The sequence below is a fragment of the Eublepharis macularius genome, chromosome 1, assembly GCF_028583425.1.
Source record: "Eublepharis macularius isolate TG4126 chromosome 1, MPM_Emac_v1.0, whole genome shotgun sequence".
Classification (NCBI taxonomy): domain Eukaryota; kingdom Metazoa; phylum Chordata; class Lepidosauria; order Squamata; family Eublepharidae; genus Eublepharis; species Eublepharis macularius.
In genome coordinates, this window is record NC_072790.1 from 74879853 (window position 1) to 74905562 (window position 25710).

The 25710-nt window shown below is 40.6% G+C and overlaps 1 protein-coding gene across 3 annotated transcripts in view; it reads right to left on the reverse strand.

Moving 5' to 3' along the window:
• COL12A1 (collagen type XII alpha 1 chain) overlaps positions 1–25710 on the reverse strand; it is a 155363-nt gene that overhangs the window by 60335 nt on the left and 69318 nt on the right. For all 3 annotated transcript variants that reach the window (XM_054995906.1, XM_054995923.1, XM_054995914.1), the window contains 15 exons: positions 25242–25391; positions 25044–25163; positions 23906–24070; positions 23625–23771; positions 23221–23363; positions 17891–18020; positions 16593–16738; positions 16192–16321; positions 14945–15084; positions 13894–14023; positions 5895–6034; positions 4287–4419; positions 4154–4183; positions 2827–2969; positions 1618–1747 (listed from right to left, as the gene is read on the reverse strand). In XM_054995906.1, the coding sequence (XP_054851881.1) occupies positions 1618–1747; positions 2827–2969; positions 4154–4183; positions 4287–4419; positions 5895–6034; positions 13894–14023; positions 14945–15084; positions 16192–16321; positions 16593–16738; positions 17891–18020; positions 23221–23363; positions 23625–23771; positions 23906–24070; positions 25044–25163; positions 25242–25391 (1977 nt within the window). The remainder of the gene's footprint in view (positions 1–1617; positions 1748–2826; positions 2970–4153; positions 4184–4286; positions 4420–5894; positions 6035–13893; positions 14024–14944; positions 15085–16191; positions 16322–16592; positions 16739–17890; positions 18021–23220; positions 23364–23624; positions 23772–23905; positions 24071–25043; positions 25164–25241; positions 25392–25710) is intronic.

Below are 25710 nucleotides of genomic sequence, written 5' to 3' on the forward strand. Positions count from 1 at the left end.
CTAGGCTGCCCATTGGTTCTTAACCTTTAATCTGGTTAAGATTAAGAATCACTACTTTAAGCTTTAATCCTGTCGATTAAATCCAGCGAACAGTTAATCAATCTTAAATCCTGCCCACTTAAATAATTATCCAAATGTTCTCTGTTTAATCATGTGCTGAATACACACTGTCCATACTTGCTTCACTGTTGGCCGTGATTAGAATTCCTATGTGAACAAATGCTTCAACTACATTGAGTTTCTCCTACCAGTGGAATGAATGGGGTAGCCTGTGGACACATGACAGCTCTGTAACATTTGGAAGCTTTCACAGACACAGAAGGTGAAGATGGTAGTCTGAAATATTAGGACCTTGTGTAAAAGGTTTTTTAAAAATAGAGTGAAGAGGATCAAAATGATACCAAGGGCCTTGCCGAACAATGGAAACAACTGCAGAGCGAGTTCATGGATGGGAACTTTGCACATTCCTGCTGCAGCACTCTGGACCTCCAGAACAGCAGCTCCAGAGGGACAGTGAACCCTCAGGAAAAGTGAGGGAACAGTGTATGCACACACAAGTGGAAGCTGTTGCTTTATGCATGGAAGAACTTAGACAGGATAGGGTGAACAATTACTGAGGATCCCTGACCAGTGTGACCCCCATCCCACATCCTAGGCAGGGTCCCCCAACCCTCTGCATTGAGAAGGGGGGGGGGAAATGCTGCATTCATGGCTGACTGGATTTTATTTATATCACTTCATTATTACTAGCTGCAACCCAGTGCCAGTGGTGCAATATTCCATTCCAATATGGGATACTGTAACAGTATCCTTATTGCTGGGATAATAGCCTGTTCACCCTTTTACTTCATAGATGGGAGAGGTGTATTTCAAATCCATAGGGGAGGGTGAAACACAACTTTGAAAGAAGTAAATTTAAAAGGACAGGAGAGGAAACTGTAAAGATTCAAAGGCCAGATACTGCTGTGATGAAAAGAGCTAGCCTTACTTTTGCTTGCTACTTTTTTGTTAACTTTGAGGATTCCTCAAGGGGCATTCACCTTTTAGACAAGTAAACAAAATAAAATCAGTTAAACTTAACATGACACGAATGGAGTGGCATGTCCCTCATTGCCATTGGTAACATAGGGGTACACTATGATTACGCAACTGCATTCCTCACTCCAAGTTGCAATGCATGTGTTTTCTGAGGAAAGATTCTTTCTGGCAGCAAAACAGTTTTATTCTCTTATGGAAAATGTATTTTCCCCACCCAAGAAACTCTGCTTTGAAGAAAGATGTCTGTGAATTTATTGTGCAATAAAATATTCTTCAGACAGAAACTGAAGACAAATTTCTCCCTTTCATCCTCTACACACAGACTGAGAGCTAAAAGGTAAGGGAAGACAAACCTATAAGGGAATGATTAATTATTTTGAAAAGATTTTTTATTTTTCAGCTGAAGTTTCCAAAAAAATTTTTTTTAATGGGGAGAGGGGACTTTTTCAGGGAACAAATTCAACTGTACAGAGATTGACCCCAGCAACTGAAACACAAAACCTGCTGATTTCTCAAGTGATTTAACAGAACTCTTTCATAATTGCTTGCAAATGAGAAACACAGAATTGTGTAACTTACTGGTTTTGCCGCTGCCTGTCATCTGTCCTCCTTCACCATCTGCATATATGGATGAAACTGTAACACTATAAGGTGTGTCTGCTTGCAGCTTCTGGAGTACAACACTGTTCTGTCTCCCACCAACTGTGGTCTAGAATAAACAGAATGAAAGGGAAATGTGAGGGCACAAGAAATTCCACAGATGCTGGAAAAATGGGTATCATATATTTTGTACTTAATTCTGTCTCCCTCCAAGTTCCCTTCCCCTTTGCTTTTTACCTAGGCTGTGAAAAATGGAGTAAAGTAAAAAATGTGCAATAATTTAAAATATGATAGTCATTATGAACAACAGAGTCTCTTTTTATTTCCTCAAATGAAACAGCAGACTGCCTAGTGCCCAGCCTGTATTTAACAGATATATAGGCCAAGTTTACCTTCTCAAGAAAATCCATCTTGATTTTTATTGGGTATGGTTAGGGCATGCCCAAAGGGCCCCATATGAGTAGACATAAATAAATATGCTGTTTCGTTTCACTTCAGTTCCCATATGTTGTTAGTGTGAAGTTTTTATTCCTACCCAATTTAGTTGCTTTTGCTTCCAATTCACTTGTTTATTTCATGCCACTTGTATGGCATGTTGACATTATTACATGTCATTAATATGCCACTTAAATGCATTTGACACACAACTAACTTGGATAATTACATACATATAGCAGGAAAAATGGTGAGAGGAAAAAAATGGTATGAACATTATAGCAAACGTGTTCAATTCACACAAGGGAGAAGAAAAACTGATACAGGGATTTGGGGGGCACTGCGACTGCAAAATTCACAAGTAACCCTGCTTCATAGACACGACTTCCAAGACCTTTGTTCCAAGGCCTTTGAATACTGTATGTAATTGTCACTGTTTACATGCTTTATTTCTCATATTCTTCCTATGCAAGAAATTTGCAATGTCAAAAGACCTCAGGTAATACATACTTTTGGTTCAAACATTCTGCAGACTTACTTGAACTGTATGCTTATTAGATTATTAGAGTCATCTTGTAGATTCCATTGATAAAGGAAGTTAATCCATTTCCTTTACCTAAGAAATATCCACAGTTCTCTGCAGAAAGGTAAAACTTGTAGTGCACTGATAGATTGATCTGACAACTGCTGGCATTTGTTTGGAAGAGTATATTTTCCTTTAAAAAACAGTTATAAACTTTCAGAGATAGTTACCGACTGTTCCACTCCATCCCCAGCTGTAGGTCGATAAGCGATCCTGTACCGCTGCACTCGTCCACTGGCGGGATCCCATTTAACAGTCAAGCTATTGGATGTTGCGTTGTATACCTGAAGGTTCCGTGGGCCACTTTTTCGGACTGATATATGAAATTATTTAAAGCAATCAGTTGTTAATCAAAGAATTGTAACAGTCAAAATATACTTGAGCCATTCTGCAGTATGATGTGAAATTTATATTATATCTTTTAAAAAATATTTTTTTAAAAATAACCGAAATGCTACTTGGAATAACTATATAACCATAGGTAGCTAATGCCCAGAACCATGAAACCATACTCAACCAAAGAACTGGGTCAAAATCAGAATAATATTTATAATAAAAAACAGAGGAGCATTTAATGCTTGTACAATGCTAAACATGAGCAAAGGTGACTTGAACCACAGCACATACACAAAAATATTTGCTGGTTAGCTAACACAACAGTAAATGCTGCCTTCTTTAAAGACATGGTCCCTTCCACACAAACAAAAAGCTTTCCATGCACCTGTTAAGAGTGTGTGATTTTTACTTCCAGCTGCATCACCCTGTGCTACCATAAATCCCTCTCCTGAGCATCCCACGCCATCTCCTTAACACTGTACAGCTCATAACCTTTATGGGTACCATTGCAATGCATTGCACTGTGGAAACACAATGCCACTTTTGCTTTGGGACTCTCATCTCACCTTATAGCCATTGGCACTCTGTCAACAGAAAGCCAGAACTCAAATTCAGATATCTGGGCTTGAAAGAAAAGCGCTACCCAGAGTACTCTGCATGTGCAAGGGAGGATTGATTTTTCAGCCCCCCCCCCGCCCCCTTCTGCCTGAAAAGCCTCCTCCCAAAACCTCAATGACGGACTATCACTGGAAGGGGAAATAATCAGTCTCATGAACACGCAGAAGCTCTTTATGCATATGCATGGGCTTTTCTGGAAACTTGCCCTGGACTATGTATTGTCGAAGGCTTTCACGGCCGGAGAACGATGGTTGTTGGGGGTTTTCCGGGCTGTATTGCCGTGGTCTTGGCATTGTAGTTCCTGACGTTTCGCCAGCAGCTGTGGCTGGCATCTTCAGAGGTGTAGCACCAAAAGACTTTTGGTGCTACACCTCTGAAGATGCCAGCCACAGCTGCTGGCGAAACGTCAGGAACTACAATGCCAAGACCACGGCAATACAGCCCGGAAAACCCCCAACAACCATTGCCCTGGACTGTTCTTCCTTACATTTTCTGTAAAAAAAACCTAGATATAAAATGGTAAGCATGAATTCAGGTTCTTACCTGGTGGCGGTGTTACAGGCACAATGGGTACTATGAAAAAGCACAAAAGAAATCACATTAAAGGCACTCCTTTCCTCTGAATACCACTGCCACAAATTACATGATTTAACAGAGTTCAGAATTGCTTACTTACACGTGGTCTCACTGCCAATTAGGTCATCGCTCTCAGATTCATCAGGATAGATAGCAGTGACTGCAACTTCGTACAGTGTGTTTGGGGTCAGATTTTCAAAAACCATAGTATTTTCATCACCATTTAGAATTGTCTTTGGGACAGGAGGGAAAAGGATGAAGTCAGCCTCTGAGAACATCTACTTTACAACATTATAATCGAACAGAACAGATCTAGTAAGATTTTACATGTTCATATTGACTAACAAAACTAAACACAGTGATTCCCAAATGGTATATGACAGAATAGTTCTGCGCTGTAAGGAGGTTATTTTGAAAAATTAATCCACTAATGTTGGTAATATGCACCACCACTTCTATGCCCCTCAAGGCAGGCAGATCCTATGCAGCATTACAACTTCTCTCTTTCTGCCAGTGATGTCATGTTGAGGGAGGGACTGTGTGCAAATCAGAATTCACTGAAAGGGCCCACAGCTGTGTGGGAGATACTAGCAACGTAGCTGTAGCCAAGAACGCACAGTTCTCAGTGATAGGACAAAAGGGAAGGTGGATGCCAGGAGACAATATTAATTGACTTAGCCCTCTTTGACAAGAAGGATCCTGGGAGCCCATTGAGAATCTCCCTCTCTCAAGTTGGCAAGTGTAAGGTGATGCAAACTGGAACAAAAAATACCAGCTTTAAGTATGTACTAATGGGATCTGAACTTGCTGAGACTGAGAGGGAAAGAGACCTTGGGGTCACAGTGGAAAACTCAATGGAAGTGTCCATCCAGTGAGCCACAGCAATGAGAAAAGCAAACTCCTTTCCGGCGATTATTAAGAAAGGGAATGAAAATCAAATGGCTAATATTATAATGCTCCTGAACAGATCTGATCACTATTATCTCAAAAGGGATATTGCAAAGCTGGGAAAAGTAAAGAAGAGGGTAACCAAGATGATTAGGAGTTTGGAGCACCTTTCCTGTGAGGAAAGGCTGAAGCGTCTGGGATTTATCAGTTTAGAAAAGAGACGACTTTGTGTGTGTGTGTGGGGGGGGGGGGGTAGATGATAGAGATTTATAAAATTATGCATGCTGTAGAGGGAACAAAGAGTGAGAATTTTTTCTCCCTCATCTCAAATACTAGAACTCAAGAGCATTCAATGAAGCTGATGGACAGTAAATTCAGGACAGACAAAAGGAAATACTTCACTGCCAAAGGATGTAGTGATGACACAGACAGCTCTAAAAGAGGATTAAACAGATTCAAGAATAGGTCTATGCATGGCTACTAGTCATGGTGTCTAAAGGGAAGCCTCACATTCAGAAGCGGTACACCTCTGAACACCTGCGCTAGGAGACAACTTCAGGGGAAGGCCTCAGCTGCTATGCCCAGTTGTTGGTCCTCCATATTAGCTGGTTGGCCACTGAGAGAGACAAGATGCTGAACTAGATGGACCACTGGTCTGATCCAGCATGGCTGTTGTTCTGTTGTTACATTCTTAAGTCCAAGCGTGGTTCCAGTTTTCATACAGGAAAAACTGACCCAAGTATAGACATAAATTTTTTACAGAAACTGGTCCAGCATACCAAGCAGGCACTTGAAATTATTTTTGAGAATCCATTCTTACCTCCAGTTTTTCTGTTCCACCAGCTGGTCCCCATGTTATTCTATAGAGAGCTACATCAGGTGCTCCATGATCCCAAGTGCCTCTGAAACTAGACGTGGTTACCTGATCAGTTCTCAGATCGACTGGTGCCGGTACAGACACTATCATGGAGAAAAGAAACAACAAAATACATTTTAAGAGAAAACACCTGTACATTACCTTTCGTAAGAGTCAAAATGTTATGTTCAAAGTAGATCTGTTAAGTCATGATAAATCATAGAGGTTTGAGACACAATTGCATGGACACTATATAAAAAATAATTTACGAGTCATAGACACAACGTAAGGCATAAATCTTTTTCTTGCACAGAGGAACAGCAGCATACACCCAGCTTCTTTTAACTAAATGGTTTATTTTTTAACAACACTGGGAAATCCATGGCGGGCAACTTGGTTTGAAAGAAAAATATAACAAATACTTAAGTAAGACATCCTGGTTCTATAGGTCCAGTATTGTCTTGCCTGGGTTTATCCAGGCCCAGCATTCTTGCAGGTTACCAGCAACTGGTTTTCCTCCCATTTCCACACGACGTTTACTTATACCAGGGCTGCCATGTCTCCTTCTATAGTGGCAGCAGTCACTAACCTGTTGGTGCTAGGTAGGGCAGCAAGGGGAAAAAATGCAGCAAAAAGTGCAGTCGATTTGATGGTGTGATGCCACTTGCAGGGCAAATGTGGAAGTGACAGCATGCTATTAGAGCAAGGACACCTTGTCATGCCCCACCCCCACTAGGTGCCAGTCACAGGCTAGCAACCCTAGCTTATAAAGAGACCTTCTGGGTCAGCCTCTTACAAGGCAGAACTGTACACCTGGAGTGGGAAAGATGTTATTCAGGACTAACTAGTCACTCTCCAAGAAATTCAAAGTAGTTCTTTGCTACTCCTGTAGTTATGCGGAAATAACTTGCAACTTGCTAATCTTTTCTTTTAAAACTACAGTAGCAACGTCTCTCCTTTTCTCTCTTTCATGCAAAGGAGGCAGCAGATCTCCCACTATAGCAGGAGAGTTCCCACTGGCAACCCCTGCTGCTCGCTGCCACTGCATTGGCTGGTGGTAGAAAAATACAATAAAAAATCATGTCAGTGTGATGTTATGATGACATTCCTGGAAAAAAAACAGAAGTGACATCACTCTGATCTAGGAATCACCAGAAGTTTCCACTGATTCCTAGAGCAGAGTGATGTCACGCCTGGCTTTTGCCTGAAAGTGATGTTACTGCAGACAGCACCCCCATGTCCTTGCCCCCACTTGACTTCGCCATTGGCTGGCAACCCTATTGCACATACCTTTCCTCTGTCTAGCAAAGGTATCTGTCTCATCTCCTCCACGTTCATGCACACACAGAGCATGTACTGGGTAAGGAAGGAGCACGCTGCTGATTCTTTTGCCCTGCACCAAAGCTGTTGCTTTGTTTGAAAAGTATCTGGTTCCACAGCAATTTTTCTATATTGTCTTAATTAGCAACTTCTAGAATCCGCGCGCCCCCCCAACCGGGGGCCTGTTTTGCAGTCCCTTATTGGGCATCTTAATTTTACTTGTAGGGTTGTGTCCTTCTAGGCAGGCCTTCTGCATTCATCTTTCAAAGGCTACTGGTATATCTGCTCTGCACCACCACATCCCCATAATCCAGAGCATGAAGAAAGACCCCAGGATTTGACTTTTCTTTCTGACTATTTTTAACAGGGTCTCTCTTTGGAAAGATTTATGGGACTAGGGTGCTGATTTGCAGGTGTAGTCTGATGCCGCAGGCTGCATAGTATTTGGGGTCTATCTGCAGGGTTGATGATGTGCCAAAAGTCGCTACACCAATAGGCAAGTCAGATCTCCTATGGAATCTCACTGTTTTAGAATTTTTCCCAGTCCTAGTAGCATTGGTCATTTGGCTCAGGGACAAATGTGTCAGGTTTTGTTGTGACAATCCAGCAATGGTCCAAGCCCTGAAGAGGCTGTCGTCATGCTCAGAGCAGGCCATGCGCCTTGTGCGCAAGTTCATAGTGGTGTGCTTGTTGGTTAACATCTCATTTTCAGCCTGGTACATAACAGGTACTGATAACAGTATCACAGACACCTTGTCTCACTTCCAGATGGAGAAGTTCTTCAGCCTGGTCCCATTCATCCTGAACTAGGGCTCTCCACTGATTCTTCTCTTGTGTGGTCTCCGCAGGTCCACACAAATCAATCCAGATCTGCAGGCACAGCATTATACACTGGGCTGGGGTTTACAAAGCAGCATAAGGATGGGGAAGACACCTGGGATTGGATGGGGCCATTGTCATCAAATGGACTGGCCTGAAAGGGATGCTCTTGGACCCTTTGGTGCCCACAGTACTTCCTCATGGCAGAGATCAAGGGCTCCAGACATTCTAGTTGTCTAGGTTGAAGAGAAAGATCTGGACACCTGGCAGGGCTTGGACTTGACCTGGTCAATCTTGGCCAACCTGGGATTCTCTTCTTGGACTCTTTCATGGCATCCAGCTCTTCTGGTCAGACTTGTTAGAGAGCCGCTCTTGATGTGGGGTAGTCTATATAGACAGGATTGATATGGCAAGAAAAAACGGTGCCAAGACTGTGAGACAATTTGTGGAGGCATTGGCAGGACATCTGATCCTTCACCTAGACATTTCTTTCAGGCTGAAGGCATTGTTCCATCCTGATGGGGTGCGCCTGTCCAGCTGGGGCCAGGACCTTTGGTTACACAGCATTCAAGATGGGCTTTGAGACTGGTTGCAGCTTTAGGAGCTTTGCTTTATATCCCATTTTACCTCCTTGCACTCAAAATTCATTTCATTCATAAATGGGTGGGTTAAAAGTCCAGGTGCAACTTGACGTAAAACGTGAGATGAGAGGGGTGTTTTTAAAATGTCTGGTTGTTGTCATTCAGTTCAAACCTTACATTTCATCTCAAATCCACTGGTGACATCAGCTTCAACCCTTTTTTGCCTTCTGTAATTTGCTTGTGTACCAACCATCTGTTCAACATCTTTCCCCAGTGTCTGCCTATGATATAATCTTTATTCATAGCTTAGCTACTTCCAGTTACCATGGATGATTATAGAAATGCTATGATGATGATTTCTCGTCTATGAAATTCAAGTCTCATATTTTATTTCAAGAAGATATTTTACAAACATACAACCATTTACAAACACATAACCCATTTTTTCCCAATACTCTTTTGGTCTAAAAATCACTGAGGTTGAATTTGGACATTTCTTTAATGCTAGACTGAGGGCTTACCGAATCAGATGTTATCTGCATGTAAGCTAGCATGTCCTTTATTCATATGTTAACAGGTCTCTGAATCACTTTAGTTTCTGCACGTAAGAGACCCACAGTGTCAGCCACATTTGCAATTAGCGCAGATTGACTCCTACACAAACACTGCAGTTCTGAAAAATGGTGAGTAGCAACATTTCATATTGGTAGGATTGTGAGATGGATAGTATTCTTTCCCACTCCTGGAGGATGGTTGTGCTGAGATCTTGAGTATCTGGTGTCTCCGGTTTGTTGAAACTCAACTCTAGTCTCAATATTTCTAGTGAATGTTGTGTGTGCAGCATGTATGCCTTATGTCAGTGATCATGTTTTTCATCTACATATATTTATTTTAAATAGTTAAAATATCATAATAGTGATGTGAACTATTGCTCAATCCTTCCTGAGTACATTTGAATGTGTGAATAACACACGGCTCTTTGCATGAGTTAAGTTGGACAACCACACGTATTAGCCATGGAATGAAGCTTCAATGTTCAGTGTCAGCAGCAAAATGTTTGCGTTTAAGGCACATAAGGCCGTACATGATGGCATCCTCATGGCCATGGGGAGGCCACAAACACCACCTATGGCTGTTTTTGCACTTTTTCTTTGTTCTTCCCTTTGTAGGGAGGGGCACTGGCAGTCACACACACCCCAGCATGCTGGGGCAGCTATCACTCTTGCCCATTCACTAAGACTGCTCCTGTTAAGAGGTGAAGATTTTGAATCACTATCTCTGTTAGTCAATTGCCAGGAAAACCCCACCAGGGGTTCTCATAGGTCATCTATGACTTGAGGGCACTCTCCTCCACCACCACATCTCCACTCTAGAAGTCCTTGTGTCTGTTTCATCTCTATTCCATGTCTACTATAAGGCGAAATACGATCTTGATTAGAGAAGGCAACTTTCTTGATGTCATTTTGATAACAACTGTCAAAGTCAGTGCAGCTCAAACATGGGTGGGTGGTGGGGCCCAGCTGAGATTGCCAAAACTGTAAGTAGTGCGAAGGGAACCTGATCGAAAGAGAAGGGGGGATGCGTTGTATCACAGCAATGTTCTTCTTCTTCTTGTGCTTGTGTTCAGTAAAAACAGAAACCACTACACCTTTATTTCAGAGATTATTTTTCCCTTTAATTTTATTTATGCTAAACTATGCAGCTTCAATACAACTTTTTAAAAAAAACAGGTAATGAGAATGCAAAATCAATCATTGTTGTTCACTATCAGAAAAAAAGAAGGTAATGTGAAATGAATAACTGACGTTGCTAATTTTTGTATACAAATAAAAGGATTTTAATGGGGGGGGGCGGGGAATGAACGATTTTCTGCTTCACAAGCTTCCTCACAGCATGTCTTGGCTTCAGTATTTAGTTTCTTTATTCAAGTTCTCTCCAACCTGAACAATCATGTCTCAAGCATCTTCACTGCAAAAGAAAGTGCAAGAACAAACAAAATGTCACTGATATACCTTCTAAGGGGTAACACAAAAAGCAGTACCCTGGTAGAAAAAAATAAAATATTGTTAACTCACAGTTATTGATTACAGAGATACGTAGGCATCCCAATGAGCCCACAATATCCTCAATAAATGTCACCATCTGGATGGCTGATGCTTCAGGCTGCACAGGAATGGAGGGGGGATCCTCTAACAGCACATAACAAAGAACAGTGGGTTACCATAAAGATGAAAGCATAATTTTATTTATTCTCTTCTCTTTGCCTATTAGCATTCCTTTCATAGTGGCCCTCAAATCTCAAGATACAATGCACTACCATATACCATGTTTCTAGTGGTAGATTAATGCCTCCAGTAAGTTCAGAGTTAATTTTTTCACTTCTGTATGGTTCCATTTTAGAGATGGGCACGACCCCCGCCCCCGCAAAAAGAACCACATGATTCGTGGTTCGTAGCATTCCACGGAACCTCGAACCACGAACTTCCGACTTTTTCCCAGTTCGTGGTTTGTTGTTCCATGGCATTTCAACCACCCTGCACCGGCTGCTGAAGCCAGTGCAGGGCATTTGAAACAGACAGACCCTTTCTTCTGCTGCCTAGGCTGGCTGTAAAACTAACAGCCTGGGCAGCAAGAAAAGAGGCTGTCATTTAACAGCCCCTGAGCCGGTTCCAGCGCGGGGTCTGTGAAATGACAATCTCTTTACCTGCTGCTCTTGCAACAGGAGAAAGAAGTTGTCATACACAGCCCCTGTGCCGGTTCCAGAGCGGGATATTTCTCCTGAGTAGGGGCTGTTAGTTTCACAGACTCCGCGCTGGGGTCAGCCGATGGGTTGAAACTGGCACAGGGTCTGTGAAACTCCAAACCCAGCCACGGAACGCCTGGAAAAATTCGTTTGTTCCATAAACATGCATTCCCACAAAACGCGTGTTTCGATGCAAATGAACCAGCCATTCCGTACAGAATTTTGTTCCATGGTTCGTTTCATGACCATCTCTATTCTATTGTTATAGAAGTGCCCTTGTTTTGCCTGCTTGTTTCTCTTTCAAAACACACATAGGCTTGCATGGCGATGTGCAAGCAGAAACATTAATGGACTTCGTACATTTCTGTTTATGATCTTGTACAATGCCTAGCGCTTTCCTGGCTATATAGTGCCAAGAAATTGGTTGCACAATATCTTGGCGAAACAGAGACATAAGAGGGGATACAATAAGTCTGACTTAGCACAAACAGCTACTGCAGTCTTTTTCTTGGCTTTCGTCCTGCACAAGGCCTCTAGCACGCGGAAATTTTGTACTGGACTCAACCTATAGAGAAGCAAGGCTTGGTAAAGTGGAGTGGTCTTGCTGTACAAAAAACAGCCATTAAGTAGTTGCTATTTAGTTGTGTTTTGTCCTCCGAGAGGCTTTGCCCCCCTGGTTGGCTTTTGCTTAAGCTCGGAGGAGCCCCCCCCCCGTTATTTGCGCCCTGCATTGATGCAGCATCAAGCCCTACTTACTTTTTAGATGCCGCTTCCTCCAGATGGGGCTCTCTGCTCTCTCCCAGAGCTTCCTTCTGCTGGTGTCGTTTGGTGGCTGATTCTGCAGAGGAGGCCCCAAGTGCCTCAAAGAACTGCACTTTCAGGTGCATTAATTCAGTTCTGGCCTGAAACGCATCCCTGGCAGACCCTGAACAGGATAGGACTTTGCCACCCTCCTAAAGAGGTGGATGCTCCCAAGACAAGAAGTGCACATCAAACACTATACAAAATAATCCTCTTGGTGGAGGCTCAGAAAGAAGCCTGTCAACTTCATTCTTCTGGCAGCAAAAATGTTCCCAGGCATCGTTCTTCAAGTTGTTGAAAGCCACCCTGCAGAGTTCTCTGAGATCTGGCAAGGTGCTGTTTTGCACCCTTTATCATTCCTCCTCCTTGCATTCAGCAAAAGCAAAGCATTGACAGAAAAGATGTTCAGCAGGTCACAAGAAAAATCCAAGATGCAGACAACACATGGCACAACATGGATGAAATATTTTGCAGTATTTACTGTTCACTGGAATAGCTGGCAAAGCTGGTTCATATATATGCATTCTTTACCTAATCTCTCTCTCTTTCTCACATGCATGCACACACACACACACACACACACACACAAGGCCAAGGCTTAAAAACACACGACACATGATATCTGGTATCCACTACAGTCTTAGTGAGCTGGAGGGATAAAATCGCTGCACAAGTGAGTGAGCAATTACATTAACAATAGGAACACAAAATAGGAGAAGACACACACAAAGACAAAGAGAGTGTACGAGGATGTTCTTGCACAAAAAAGATAGCCATATGACTTGTACCTATCTGTACATAAGAGTCTGGTTAGGTCCTTTGGCATCATTGAAAAATATTGTGTTTGACATATTATATACATGTTGGCTTTAACTACGGTCTATCTGTGATGACTAATTTACACATGCAAATACTTTATATGACCTCAAAGTGATATGATCTTGGCAGAAGACTATATCCTGAGTGTGGAATGTGGTGTGTACCTGACACTGTGTGGGCCTGAACTAGCAAACATACAGGGTACTCTTGTCTATGGCTGATGGTCTTCAGATCTTCCCCTGCAAGATTCTAAGGCACCAGTCGCAAGAGAAAAGCTCTGCTAGAGGCAATGCTTGGGCAACGTAAAGCATTACAGCATATTTGACTGTGTGCCTGAAAGGAATTGCTGCCACAAATGCTATTTTAGCATTGCTATAGTGCTGTTCCTAGCAGTGCTCTTGATGGAATTTATTTTTAGTGGCACTGCTTGAATCAGTAACCTTATTGGAGGGCTCCTCCTAAAGTTACTATGTAAATAGTTGATAGAAACGCGTTGGCTCAACTTTTGGCTGTGGTTACTAGGGATATGGAAGTGTGTGTTGCTACTTCAGTTTTTAGTTCTTCTAACTTTTGGTGCTGGCCTGATACCTTTTATATGTGGTGTTTACGCGCAGTGCAACCAGCACCTCCTGTGTTAGTCATCTTGTTGTCATATGGTCAAGCAGTTGATAATAATAAAATTGAAAAATCAATATAGAAATCTCAACCTGATGCCCCAATCACACCATCAAAATATTTTCAAAGCAACTATTCAAACACACATCTGAGAAATTCAATCACCCCAAGGCACCGAGGCACTACTATTTACAAAGCAACACTTCAATGCATACATTTGCTTTAAGAATTTAAGGAAATCCACTGAGCAGTATGATTGACTTACAAGTGGTAGCTTCAGCAGCTATTGGTGGAGATTGCCCTTCATCATACACTGCAATAAGCTCTACTTGATAGAGTGTTTGTGAGAAAAGATCGGAGAGCACGGTGCTGGTCTGAGAGGGTTCCACTTCCACCTACACACAAACAAAGACGCTCAGTTTATAAACAACATCTCTCTTGTGGCACCACTTTTCATAGTTTCCTTTCCCAGGCAGTAGGAAGTTCAGAGTAATCTTTACAAAACCTATTTCTGCTGAAAGAGAGAACACTAGAGATTTATGTTTTCTCTGAAATTATCTGCTTGTTTGCAAATGAACTGTATCATAGACTGTTAACTGGGGTATATTTTCCATTGATTCTTTCCAGTTTTACAGATGCAAAGCTCAGCATGGTTTTAAACAATTAAAGTTTTGTGGGTTATGTTTATTTCAGTTCCAGTCCCATGACCATAGTTTTGTGCTCCAGGGTGGGAAGAGTTGGTTTCATTAATCAAAACTGCACTTCCTGCACTGTTGTTAGCATTTTAAAGGACACGTCTCTGTTCTTTAAGACTGTTGATAACAGAGTAGGGAACTCAGCTTTGCTTATTAAAATTGAGCAGTGTTTGAGGGGCTCAATCCCTTCTTCCCTTCCATGCAGACCCTCAGCTGAAATCAAAGCTTCGGTTTACCTTTTACAGGTTAAAGGTGATCTAGGTCACATCTGTTTTGACCTTCATACTGCACCATCTTGCATCTCTGTCTACATTCCCTAAGTTTTTTTAAAAAAATTGTTCCTTATTTTTCCATAGAGATGTGTACATAGCCATATCCCTTTACTGTTGCTTGTAGTTATAAAGTAAGAGGCCTATTGCTCAGGTATACAAATTTCAAAGGAGAGTCTATATAAGCTGGCTCAGTATCATTGAAGCCAAAGGAACAAAACTTGTTTAAGGGGAACTTAAATGTACAGATCACAGCATCAGACTCCCAGTTGTCTGATAAGTGATCATATTTTAGTATTCCAAGTAAGCTTGCTGAAGTAATATTACTACATATTGGCTACATTTTGCTTACCTCTTTCACGTCATCTTCTTCACCTGCCTTGTACCTCACTATGTATTTTCGAACATTCCCTGGAGCGGCTTCCCAGGAGATTCTCATGCTGCTATGAGTAATATCTCTTGCCCTTAAGCTTTTTGCTCCACTTAGGGGTACTGTGAAATAATCACAATAATAGTAAGAGTACCGAGATAGTTTAGACATCTCAACTAAATGCTCTCCAAAGCATTTACATTTTCAAAACAATTATTTTCTGTGGACTACTGAAATATTCTCACCAAAGTAGCTTTTTTAAAAAAATCATTTTAAAAACAGACTGAACTAAGTCCAAGAACCTCTTTAAAACACATTTGTGAAAAATACTCTCCAATTAACTGACACTAGAATTTAATAAGTAGTTTGTAAAAGCCTAAAAGCGATTTGAGAGAAACATCAACCCCCCCCATTGTGTACACTTACACTTATTTTGTCCCAGTCACTTTTTGAATTAATTTTGCAGGTTTCTGAAAAACCTGTACAAAACCTGAATAAGGACAAAAATGGAGAAGTGTACATACTATGACCAATGTCTGTTCTTTCTTTTAAATTCAATTGCTTTTCAGAGAAGAATGGGACCACACTCCTAAGAGAAGTGATTGCCCCTGGAGAACTACAAGGTTAATGCTTTTTTTAAAGTTTTTTTTTATTTACAGAAGTACTAAACAAGTATATTCCCTTTGGATGGGGCTGACTTTTGGTGGTTGAACTTAAAATAGGAAATGCTATCACATTGTTTAATGTTTTAGCAGATTAGTGACAAGTAGAGATGGGCACGAACCGAAATACGAACCAAAGTTCGTGACGAACCAGGCCAGTTCATGGTTCATGAACCAGCGGTTTGTCAGAGCCCATTTCTGATGAACCACCACAAACTCTAGGCTGGTTCATTTTTTGGATCGTCACTGCAGACAGCCTGGCACCAATCAATCAGTTTCCTAGGCAACAGGGGATGGACTTCCTGCAGACCTTCTGCTGACCCGGAAGTGATGATTTGCTGACCTGGATGTGCCGTTTTCATGAACCGAATGAACTGGTTCATGAACCAGGGCAGGTTCGTGAAAGTTCGTGGTTCGTGAAATGCGACAAACTACGAACCGCATGGTTTGGTTTTTTTCTGGTTCGTGCACATCTTTCGTGACAAGTAATCCAAATCCTTTGACTGTAGGTCAAGTAGTATCTAAAGCATGATATGAAAAATATAGCGAGAATAAAATTATTCTTACATGTTACTTCTTGAGTGGTGAGAGGGTCACTCATGAGATCACCAAATGTTCCATGAATTGTTAAAGTGTACTCAGTGTTGGGAATCAAGTCAACCAGCTGTACATCATTCACGGATGCTCCAACACGCATCTGTAAAAAAGAAAAGATAAACAAGGCAGTTTAGAGAAAACAAGCAGAAAGGAAAACAAAATGCTTGTGTAGTTACACAAAAAGTTAGTCTCTGTATTTTAGAATATATTTACAACTTCCTGACGGATCCCATCGTGTATAGAACTCTCTAGTCAATGAGCTTCATTCCATACTGTGTGCCAAAAATTGCCTCACTCTTTAGGCACATGAACTAAGTGTTTTTTTTAAAAAAATCTTTTAAATTAGTTTCTTTTAAGGCAACTGTCCATACCTCTTTTTCTGTCGTTGGAACTGTGGCATTGACAGCATCATATAACAACAAGTAGCCAGTAGCTCCACCGAGAGGTTCCCATCGTACTCGCATTGAGGTTGAAGTGATGTCATAAGCATTCAGGTTTCTGACTGAAGGAATTGCCACTGTAAAACCATAAATATTATTCATGATTATCTTTTCTTTCTGCTTCACTCACCAATCCCCGTTCATTTCCAGCCCATTTTAGATGAGTGATGAAAAGACATTTTAGGGGAAAGCTTTCATTTATTATATTCTTTATTATAGTAAACCTGCACAAACCCTAGCTATATATGTTGGTCTTCCTCGTCATTTTAAACCCCGTTTTGGCTGTCTGCCAGCAAAACCAGGACGAGTATTAAGTAGCTGGCAGAATACAATACAATGCTGGGTCATAATAGGTATAGGTCTGCAATAATAAGTTTTGTAGTGATGTCTCATAGTATACTGGCATTATTTTTGCTACCACAGTTCCAAAATGGTAAATCTACACTATACACTGACAAAGAAGAATCCCCACTGTTTCAGTACCCCCAAGAATTTCTCAGTGAACCTATTTGGCAATCAGATTTAGGCTCCAAAGCACTCACAATCAGACTGTGAAATGGTCAGGAATATGTTTGAATTGCATCAAGCAACTAGAACAGCTGTTGAATGAGTTTCCAACTGCCTGTTGATCTGAAGCTGACTCATAGCTGATTGAGATTTCATCCCAGCAAGACTGGAGGCAGAAAAAGTATTCCGGATAGAAGATCAGAACCCAACCTCCAGCTGATTAGCAGGAAGTGGGCTCCTGATCCCCCTCCCCCCTCAAAAAACGTTGCTGGGTACAAAGCAAAATTTCTCTAGCAGAAGATCAGAGGCTCAGCTCATCCCTCAACAGCTGTCAGTTGGCTTCTGATGTTTGCAAGTAGCCAGTTCTTGTGAATAGACACAAATCAGGCTGCAAACAGATTGCAAACAGCCTATTGAATAACTAGCTTTCTGATCATCACTAGCAAATGGAAAGTTTGAGCTTCCCCAAGGTATCTGACAATACCTCCTATGTAACTTGATTGTAACCCTTTGAATAGCTTCTTGGGTTGCCCTCTGTTCTGACCAACTAAGAAGCTTCCAGCATTTTGTTTACCACATTAAAGAAAAAAACCTATCTATAGATGTTTATATTTGGTGTTTCCCCTCCTCTCCCTATCTATCTCCCTAACTATAAAATAAATATGAAGATTATCTGCAAGTCTTTCTTTTGAATTGTTAAAAAATCCAGAATTGTCACTTACACGTTGTTTCAGTGCCTTTTAGAGGTTCACTGCTTTGATCTTCTACCACAGAAAACACATTCACAACATACTCTGTTTCAGGTGTAAGGTCTGTCAGAACTGTAGTAGTTTCCATACGACTTACATAGAACTGCATAAAAATAGAAGAACTATATATATTATTTCATATCTACTACTACTACTACCAAAGAATGTTCTTGGGTTATATTACAGATTTAATTTTCTCCAGTGCTTCTGGCTGTAAAGTTTTTGAAATATGATAAACAAGATTGGATGGAAAGTCTGTTTAGAATTGCACTGCTAGTCTGGCGGCTGAATTCCCAGCTAACACGTGGGAGTACTCTCCAATACTCTGAAAATGAAATTCACTATCATTTTCAATAGCTAAGAGAGCTTTTAGCTCCCATCCAATAGTAACAAGGCCTGACCCTGCTTATCTTCCAAACTGAGAGGAGATCAAGCATATTCAGTGTGGTACAGGGAAGGGGGGGGAAGCCTTGATCAATTTCATTTTCAATACACTGGGAGAGCACTTTTAAAGTGTTAATTTAAAGGGCAAGGGAGCTAGGAGACTAGAAACAAAATGAAATTGAGGACCTTTTTAGGCTTAGAGTTACACACTTTTGGAAAACACATACAGAACAACAACATAAAGGTCCTGCCTGAGGAAAACTCATATCTCATTGGGTACACTGGGTTGGATACAGCAGTAACAGATGTTATAGACCAGAAAAAAGACTCCTCCTCATCAGATAAAGAAGCTGAAGACTCAGAGGAGGAGGTAAACAGGCACCCAACACCACCACAGAAGGAGGCAGTAGGACACCACAAGGAACCTCAAGAGATGGAATGAGCTTGCTCACACGGAGAAACAGTCCTACCTTTAGACTCAAACTTGGACCATGAACCCTCAGTCAAGAAACCGGGCTACCCTAGTCTGTTTCTTGGCTTTCCTATACTTTTGCTTCTGGTTTCCAGGCTTGGTTAAGCATAGAGGGCCTACCTCTGAAAAGTGAAGTAGAACAGAAACACACAGGTGCAAAATGACATCAGAGCTTCAAGGTCAGAGGTGGTTAATGACGAGGTGACTAAGAAACTGATTATAGGTAAAGGTACAAGACAAGGTTGCCTGTTGTCTCCACTGTTGTTTATTTTGGTTTTGGAAATATTGATGATACAGATTCGAGAAGATAATGCAATCCGTGGAATAAAAATAAAAGACTTTTCCTATAAGGTCAGAGCATTTGCGGATGACATAATGTTAATTGTGGAAGATCCAACTGAGAACATGCCAAAGGTAATGGAGAAAATTAAGGAATTTGGAGATTTGGCAGGATTTTATGTAAACAAAAAAAAGTCAAAGATATTATGTAAAAATATGACTAAACAAAAACAACAGCTACTAACGGAAATAACAGACTGTGAGGTAACAAGTAAGGTGAAATATCTGGGAATTGAACTGACTGCAAAGAATATAGATCTATTCAAGAATAATTATGAGAAACTGTGGACTCAGATAGAGCAAGATTTGATTAAATGGAACAGACTGAATTTGTCATGGTTGGGAAGAATTGCAGTAGTTAAGATGAATGTGTTGCCAAGAGTGATGTTTCTGTTACAAACAATACCAATTATTCGGGACTCTAAGCAGTTTGAAAAATGGCAGAGGAAAATATCGGACTTTGTTTGGGCAGGCAAGAAGCCTCGAGTGAAAATGAAAGTATTACAGGACGCAAAAGAGAGAGGTGGAATGCAACTGCCCAATCTAAGACTTTACTATGATGCAATCTGTTTGGTGTGGTTGAAAGACTGGATGACGCTGAAAAATCGCAAATTACTAGCCTTAGAAGGATACAAAAAAATATTTGGATGGCATGCATATCTGTGGTATGACAAAGTAAAAGCAGATTCTATGTTTTTACACCATTATATTCAGAGAAGCCTCTTCACAATTTGGAAGAAGTACAGAGATTACCTGCAGGAAGGAATTCCCTCCTGGGTGGTTCCTTATGAAGTAATAGATCCGAGAACTGTTGATAATGAACAACAGCGCTTAACGTACAAGGAGATAACACAAATAGAATGTTCTAAGCTAAGAATAAAGACGCAAGATGAGTTGTCTCCAAGTTACGATTGGTTTCAATATAGACAGATTAGAGACCTTTATAATTCGGACTGTGGGAAGGGAGGGGTAAGAATGGAGAATTCGGAATTAGAGGAGGTAATTCTACAAGAGGACAAAAAGGAAATCTCTAAGATTTATAAAGTGTTGCTAAAATGGTATACAGAAGATGAGATAGTTAAAGTGCAAATGGTGAAGTGGGCTATAAACTTTAATAAAGAAATAACAATGGAAACATGGGAATACTTGTGGAAAAATACGTTGAAGATCACGACATGCACTAATATTAAAGAGAACGTCTACAAAATGATTTACCGTTGGTATCTGACACCAAAGAAAATTGCGCTAGGGAATTTGAATACGTCTAATAAATGCTGGAAATGTAAAAAGCATGAAGGATCTCTGTATCACATGTGGTGGACTTGTGAGGTAGCTAGGCAGTACTGGGGGGAAATAATAAGAGTGATAAGTGAGATTTTACAATTTCAAGTTAATAAGAACCCAGAACTCCTGCTACTGAACTTGGGAATGGAGGATATTCCAGCACAATACAGGACATTGTTATTTTACATGACAGCAGCGGCTAGACTTTTGTACGCGCAAAAGTGAAAAGTGGAAACTATTGAGGACTGGATTTATAAATTGCTGTACATGGCGGAAATGGACAAAATGACAAGGAAATTGAGAGACCTTGATCCAGGACAGTTCAACATGGATTGGGAGAGGCTGAAACAATATTTGGTGAAAAAATGGGAGGTGGGAGGAGAACTGTGGCAGTTTGAAAATTACTGAAACATAACAAAAGAAGAGGGAAGTGACTTTACCGGGGGAAGGAAAGTTAAAGGAGAAATTCTAAGCAACTATTTTATTTGACTATTATATATAGTATTAAGTATTAGAGGTGTCATCATAAGAATTATAAGGATAGAAATTAACTAATTATTTCTGGCAGATAATTGTATAACGGAGAAACTATATAATCTAAATAGAATGAATATAAGATATGTGGAAGGAAGCATAGAATAGCATATAGAGTATAAGTTAAATTGATTGACCTATATTGAACGTATATAATGTCTATAGAAGTACTTAAAGTTATGTAGAATGAAGGACAAATTGTTTGTCCCACACTGATGAGATTAGAATGTGTAAGGTAAAGTATAGAATAAAAAAATTAGATAAAAGATTATTATTATTAAAGAATATATGCCAGGAATGTAATATTTAGTGGATAAGTTAAGTGGGAAAGGGAAGAGAGATAACACTGTGTTATAATAGATAAGCTTAGAAGAGAGCGAAAGTATATGTTTAACAGAATAAAATAAGTTTGAAATGAGTAGGGGAAAATGGATAAGGGGTTGGAAAACTGTTGGAAGTCAACAAAAGGGGGGGAAAGGGAGGGGGTTAGAATTGGAATATATAAAGGAAATTGACTTTAATTAGTATAATATTGACTTCTAATCCAATAAAAATTTTTATAAAAAAAAAAAAAGAGCGTCAAGGTCAGAGGCTAGAAGGAGTCTTACACCTACCCTGTATACTTTAGAGCAAGGAATTTTGTGTAGGAGGATGTGCAATGTACCTGACTGGTTAATTAGGATCAGGCCAGCAGCAAGCAGACTGCAATAAAACTAGGGGCTTCATTCTAGCTCACCCACCTCTACCTCATTGCCAGTTCTGTGTAGTTGCTGGTGGGTATCTGCACTACATGTCATTTGGATCTGATTAACAGGACTTTTGGATTTGGGACTCTAGAGTTCTACTAGGACTTTGTGCTTTTACCTTGATAAGGTGACATCTGCATCAGAGGACTAAAGTCTGTTTAGTATTTGAGGGTTTTAGTTTTGTTATTTTCTGGTTTGCACAATTAAAGTTTGTAAACTTTTGTGCTCATGTTAATAAACTCCGTTGAGTATACTTTGTAGTGCTATTTGGATTTGGGGGCTCCAACCTGAGTCCAGTAACTTTGGTCTGCTTGCCATAGCTACCCTAGTAATTGTTTTGTGGAAATCAGTCTGCAAATTGGTTTACCTTGCAGAGCTGACTTCTTGTTTTTTAACACCTGGTAGGGCTTTGAGATTTGTCTCTCGGTCTCATGCTAAGGCTTAACCAGAAAGACTGGTGGTGGTGACTCTGATGCTGGGAAGTAAGGATTCTCTCCTGAGTTCAGAGTGTTTTGCTCTTGCAGCTCTACTCAGGGCAGCTTGTGGATGCAGCCATCCTTGACCTCCCCACCCCAGAGCCTGCTTCTGTACCAGTGGTCTTTTGCCAACAGATTCCTCAAGCCTCTCCCAAGTCCTGAAAGCTTCAGCTCTGTCATTGTACTCACCAGAGTAACCAGGTACAGCACCTTTAAATACTGGTAGCCTACTCCTGGAGGGCAGGGGCCTATATCTCCACTTCCTTGCAATGGTATTTAAAGATTTAGGTTACCCACCGTCTTTGCTGGACCAACAGATAAATTCACTATTGGTCCCAGCTCCTGCCTTGATTCCTCCCTTGACTCCTGGATATCAGCTGCAGGCAGGACAAAGAAGTGATTTTCACAGATCCTCCCCACCCCAATAGAGATCAATTCACACTCCCACTGCTCCTTAGAGCCCTTTGTCCTTCCAGGATCAACATTTGGAGCTGCAGTGGGAAAGATAGGCAAGAAACTCCCCCTCTGCTAATGAAAGTTCCTCGGGTCTAATCCAGCCTGTTGGATACTGGGTTTGGGGGTGGGGGTAGGGGTAGAAAACTTTCATCAGAAAAAAACCTGATGTTTTTGGCAGGTTAAGTGAGTGGTCATTGCAATTTTCAAGCTCAAATCCGGAATGACCAAGCATCTCTCACAAGATAATTTGTTGCAACAAGATGATTTCAAGGACTCAGAGAAAAGATAGTAATACTCTACACCTTCAGATTTTCCTAAATGGCCTACAAGGCACATTCCAACTCTATGCGTCTATGTTTTGGATCTTGAAAATGTAGTGCTCGTTTAGAGCCAATTCATACATTTCACCAGGACTTTTGACCACACATGTGCCAGGAATTCCATTCTAGGAACTCTATGCCCAGGTGTGCTGGGTCCAATTCTATGTTGTCTGAGTTGATTAGTCTGTGAGGACTTATATGCACATGCAAGCCATGGTTTGGTCCCAAGGTTTATAAAGCTAAAATAGACATCCAGTACAAAATAAATTAGGATAGGGCTTCCAACTCTCACCTGCTTTGTAGGGCCCCCGGCAGCGGGATAATATTCAACTCTGTATCTGTCAATGCTCTCAGCAGGAGCAGTCCAGGATACTCTGAAGGAACGAGCAGTTACCTCAGAAGTAACTAGATTGGTTGGTGGTGGTGACAAATCCCCTGTAGAGTCAGAATATTAAAAAAACGGTTAGAAAGTTTTGATTGCAAGATTTCCTAAAGAAAGTGCAAAATTAATCATATCGATCAAGTAGATTTCTTTTTGAATTCCCTAAAAGTAGTTTAGAATGCATTTAAACAGGTACAGAAGTGGGTAGTGCTTCAGTCCAAAGTGAGCTTGACAAAGCTCCAAAATAATTTAAGCAGTTACCAAATAAATAGTTTTATTTTAAATCAGCAGTAAAACTGAAAAGCGAAACATACCTGGACCTTTCACACTATTGCACAAATTGATAGTGAGGTCATCAACAATTGTATTAAGCAAGGAGAAATCTGCCACATTGTAAGCATGCGTCTCGTCTGGGTCTGAAGCGATCTGTTTCAGTTCATTTTCATCAGCATTTTTAATACCTGAAAAAAATTATGAAATAAAACATGTTGAAAATAACCTAGAAATATCTGTTAGCGTAATTTTATCTCTCATTCAACAGAAATGGTTAATTCACTCTCTCTTCTATATTAATGTATCTTCACATGATACTCACCAACAGCATAAAGCTCCACTCCCTCATCCCTCAGACTCTGTGATGGACCAACTATATCATCCTGTGATTTGCCATCAGTGATAAGGACACCAATTTTGCGCGCTCCAGGCCTCATGCCAACTTGTGATTTGAAGTTGTTTGCTAAGATGAACCTCAAGGCCATTCCTACAATCACAACACGTAGAGGGGAGGAGGGAAGAGAGAGGAAGGGAGACATTATTCATTAGCCACTAAACTAGACCATAAGCCTCCCAAAAGTGGTGTAGGCATTTATTAAAAGATACATAATATCTGCTCTACCTAGACATTTCTGACCTGCTAACATGATTACCTACCATGAAGAAAGCCTTTGCCCACTTCCCTTCCTAAGAAGCAAAAAATAATTTTCATTCCCCTCAGACTAGGGGTCAAACTCCATGAGAAATCCAGGATTGACCCTACGCTTTAAAAAAAAACCTGAAATGCCAATTTGTTTAGAACAACAGTAAATAAGGGTCTGCATTTCTATGTAAGTATGTGTTTCTATTTATACTTTCCCATTGGCCGTACCTAACCATCCAAAGAAATACAAACTTTTAATTCTCAAAAGCACATCCCTTGTTCATATTTATGTACCCAATTCTTCACGATTTTCTATACATGTTTCAGAGAAACTACGGATAAAACTCATACTTCTGTCCCCTGTGCCTCTTCAAGTTGTCATAGGAAACTTCTGCTAGAGAATGAATTAGAGAGACCATATCCTACCTTCCAGACTAAATTCACTAAGAGATATTAATTATCCCTGACCTTTTGGATACAGGCACATAGTTGGGCCTCTTTTCCACTTCTCTCACTCTTACTGACTTCATTCCTAGTTCTGTATTGTTCTTTATAATTGACACCTCCAGGGACATTTACAATCACTCTTCTTTTTCATCAAGAGAAAGCATAACACTTTTTCACAAAATCATTTTAACAGTAAGGTCTACATTTTTTAACTTGTCCACTACCTATTAGCTGCAGACTTGATCCAAAACAGATGTAAATTACTTTGTTCACCATAGGAAGGACTTTGAGACAAATATCTTTCCAAATAATATTAAAGAGTCATTTCCCCCTATGTAACTTGCAAAGAAATCAGTATAAGAATGCCTACCTGTTAGTGTGTTGCCTCCTTTATATGGTAAGTTAGTCACAGCGTCCATTAAACTCTTTTTGGTTTGGTGTGTATTGAGGTGCCATTCTGTTCTAGGATCTCCACTATACTGTGCAAGAGCTAGGAGTAAAGAATCACTTCATTACTAAAGGTCCTGAAACAAAAACTCAGCAAACGTTCTAGTACTTTCAAACTTACCAATCTGCACTTTGTCAGGACCAATATCAAATACTTCAACAATACGACCAATGAAGCTGCGGACTGTTCTAAAATTTGGTCGACCGATACTCCATGAACCATCCACCAGCAACACAATGTCTGCTTCTGCCCTTGTTATACATTCAAGACCTGCCACAGCAACCAGAACAAAAATGTGTTAGATGCATCAACTAATAACTGTCTTCACCTGTCCACTAATGTCTGTAATACAGGGTTTGAGCTAAGGAAGTTCTTTTAAATACTGTGACACTTACAGGACTAGCAATAATACAAAAAGATGCACATCCTTTGTCTCACAAGCTAACAATATTCCTCAGAGTACTCCTTCTAAAAAGGCTTCAGATAGCTTGAACCTAAGTACTATAAGAATCATGTTTGTAGCAAAATCCTTAACGAATAAGTAAATTTAAATTATGTTGACAATGATTACATTGACTATTTATATGTA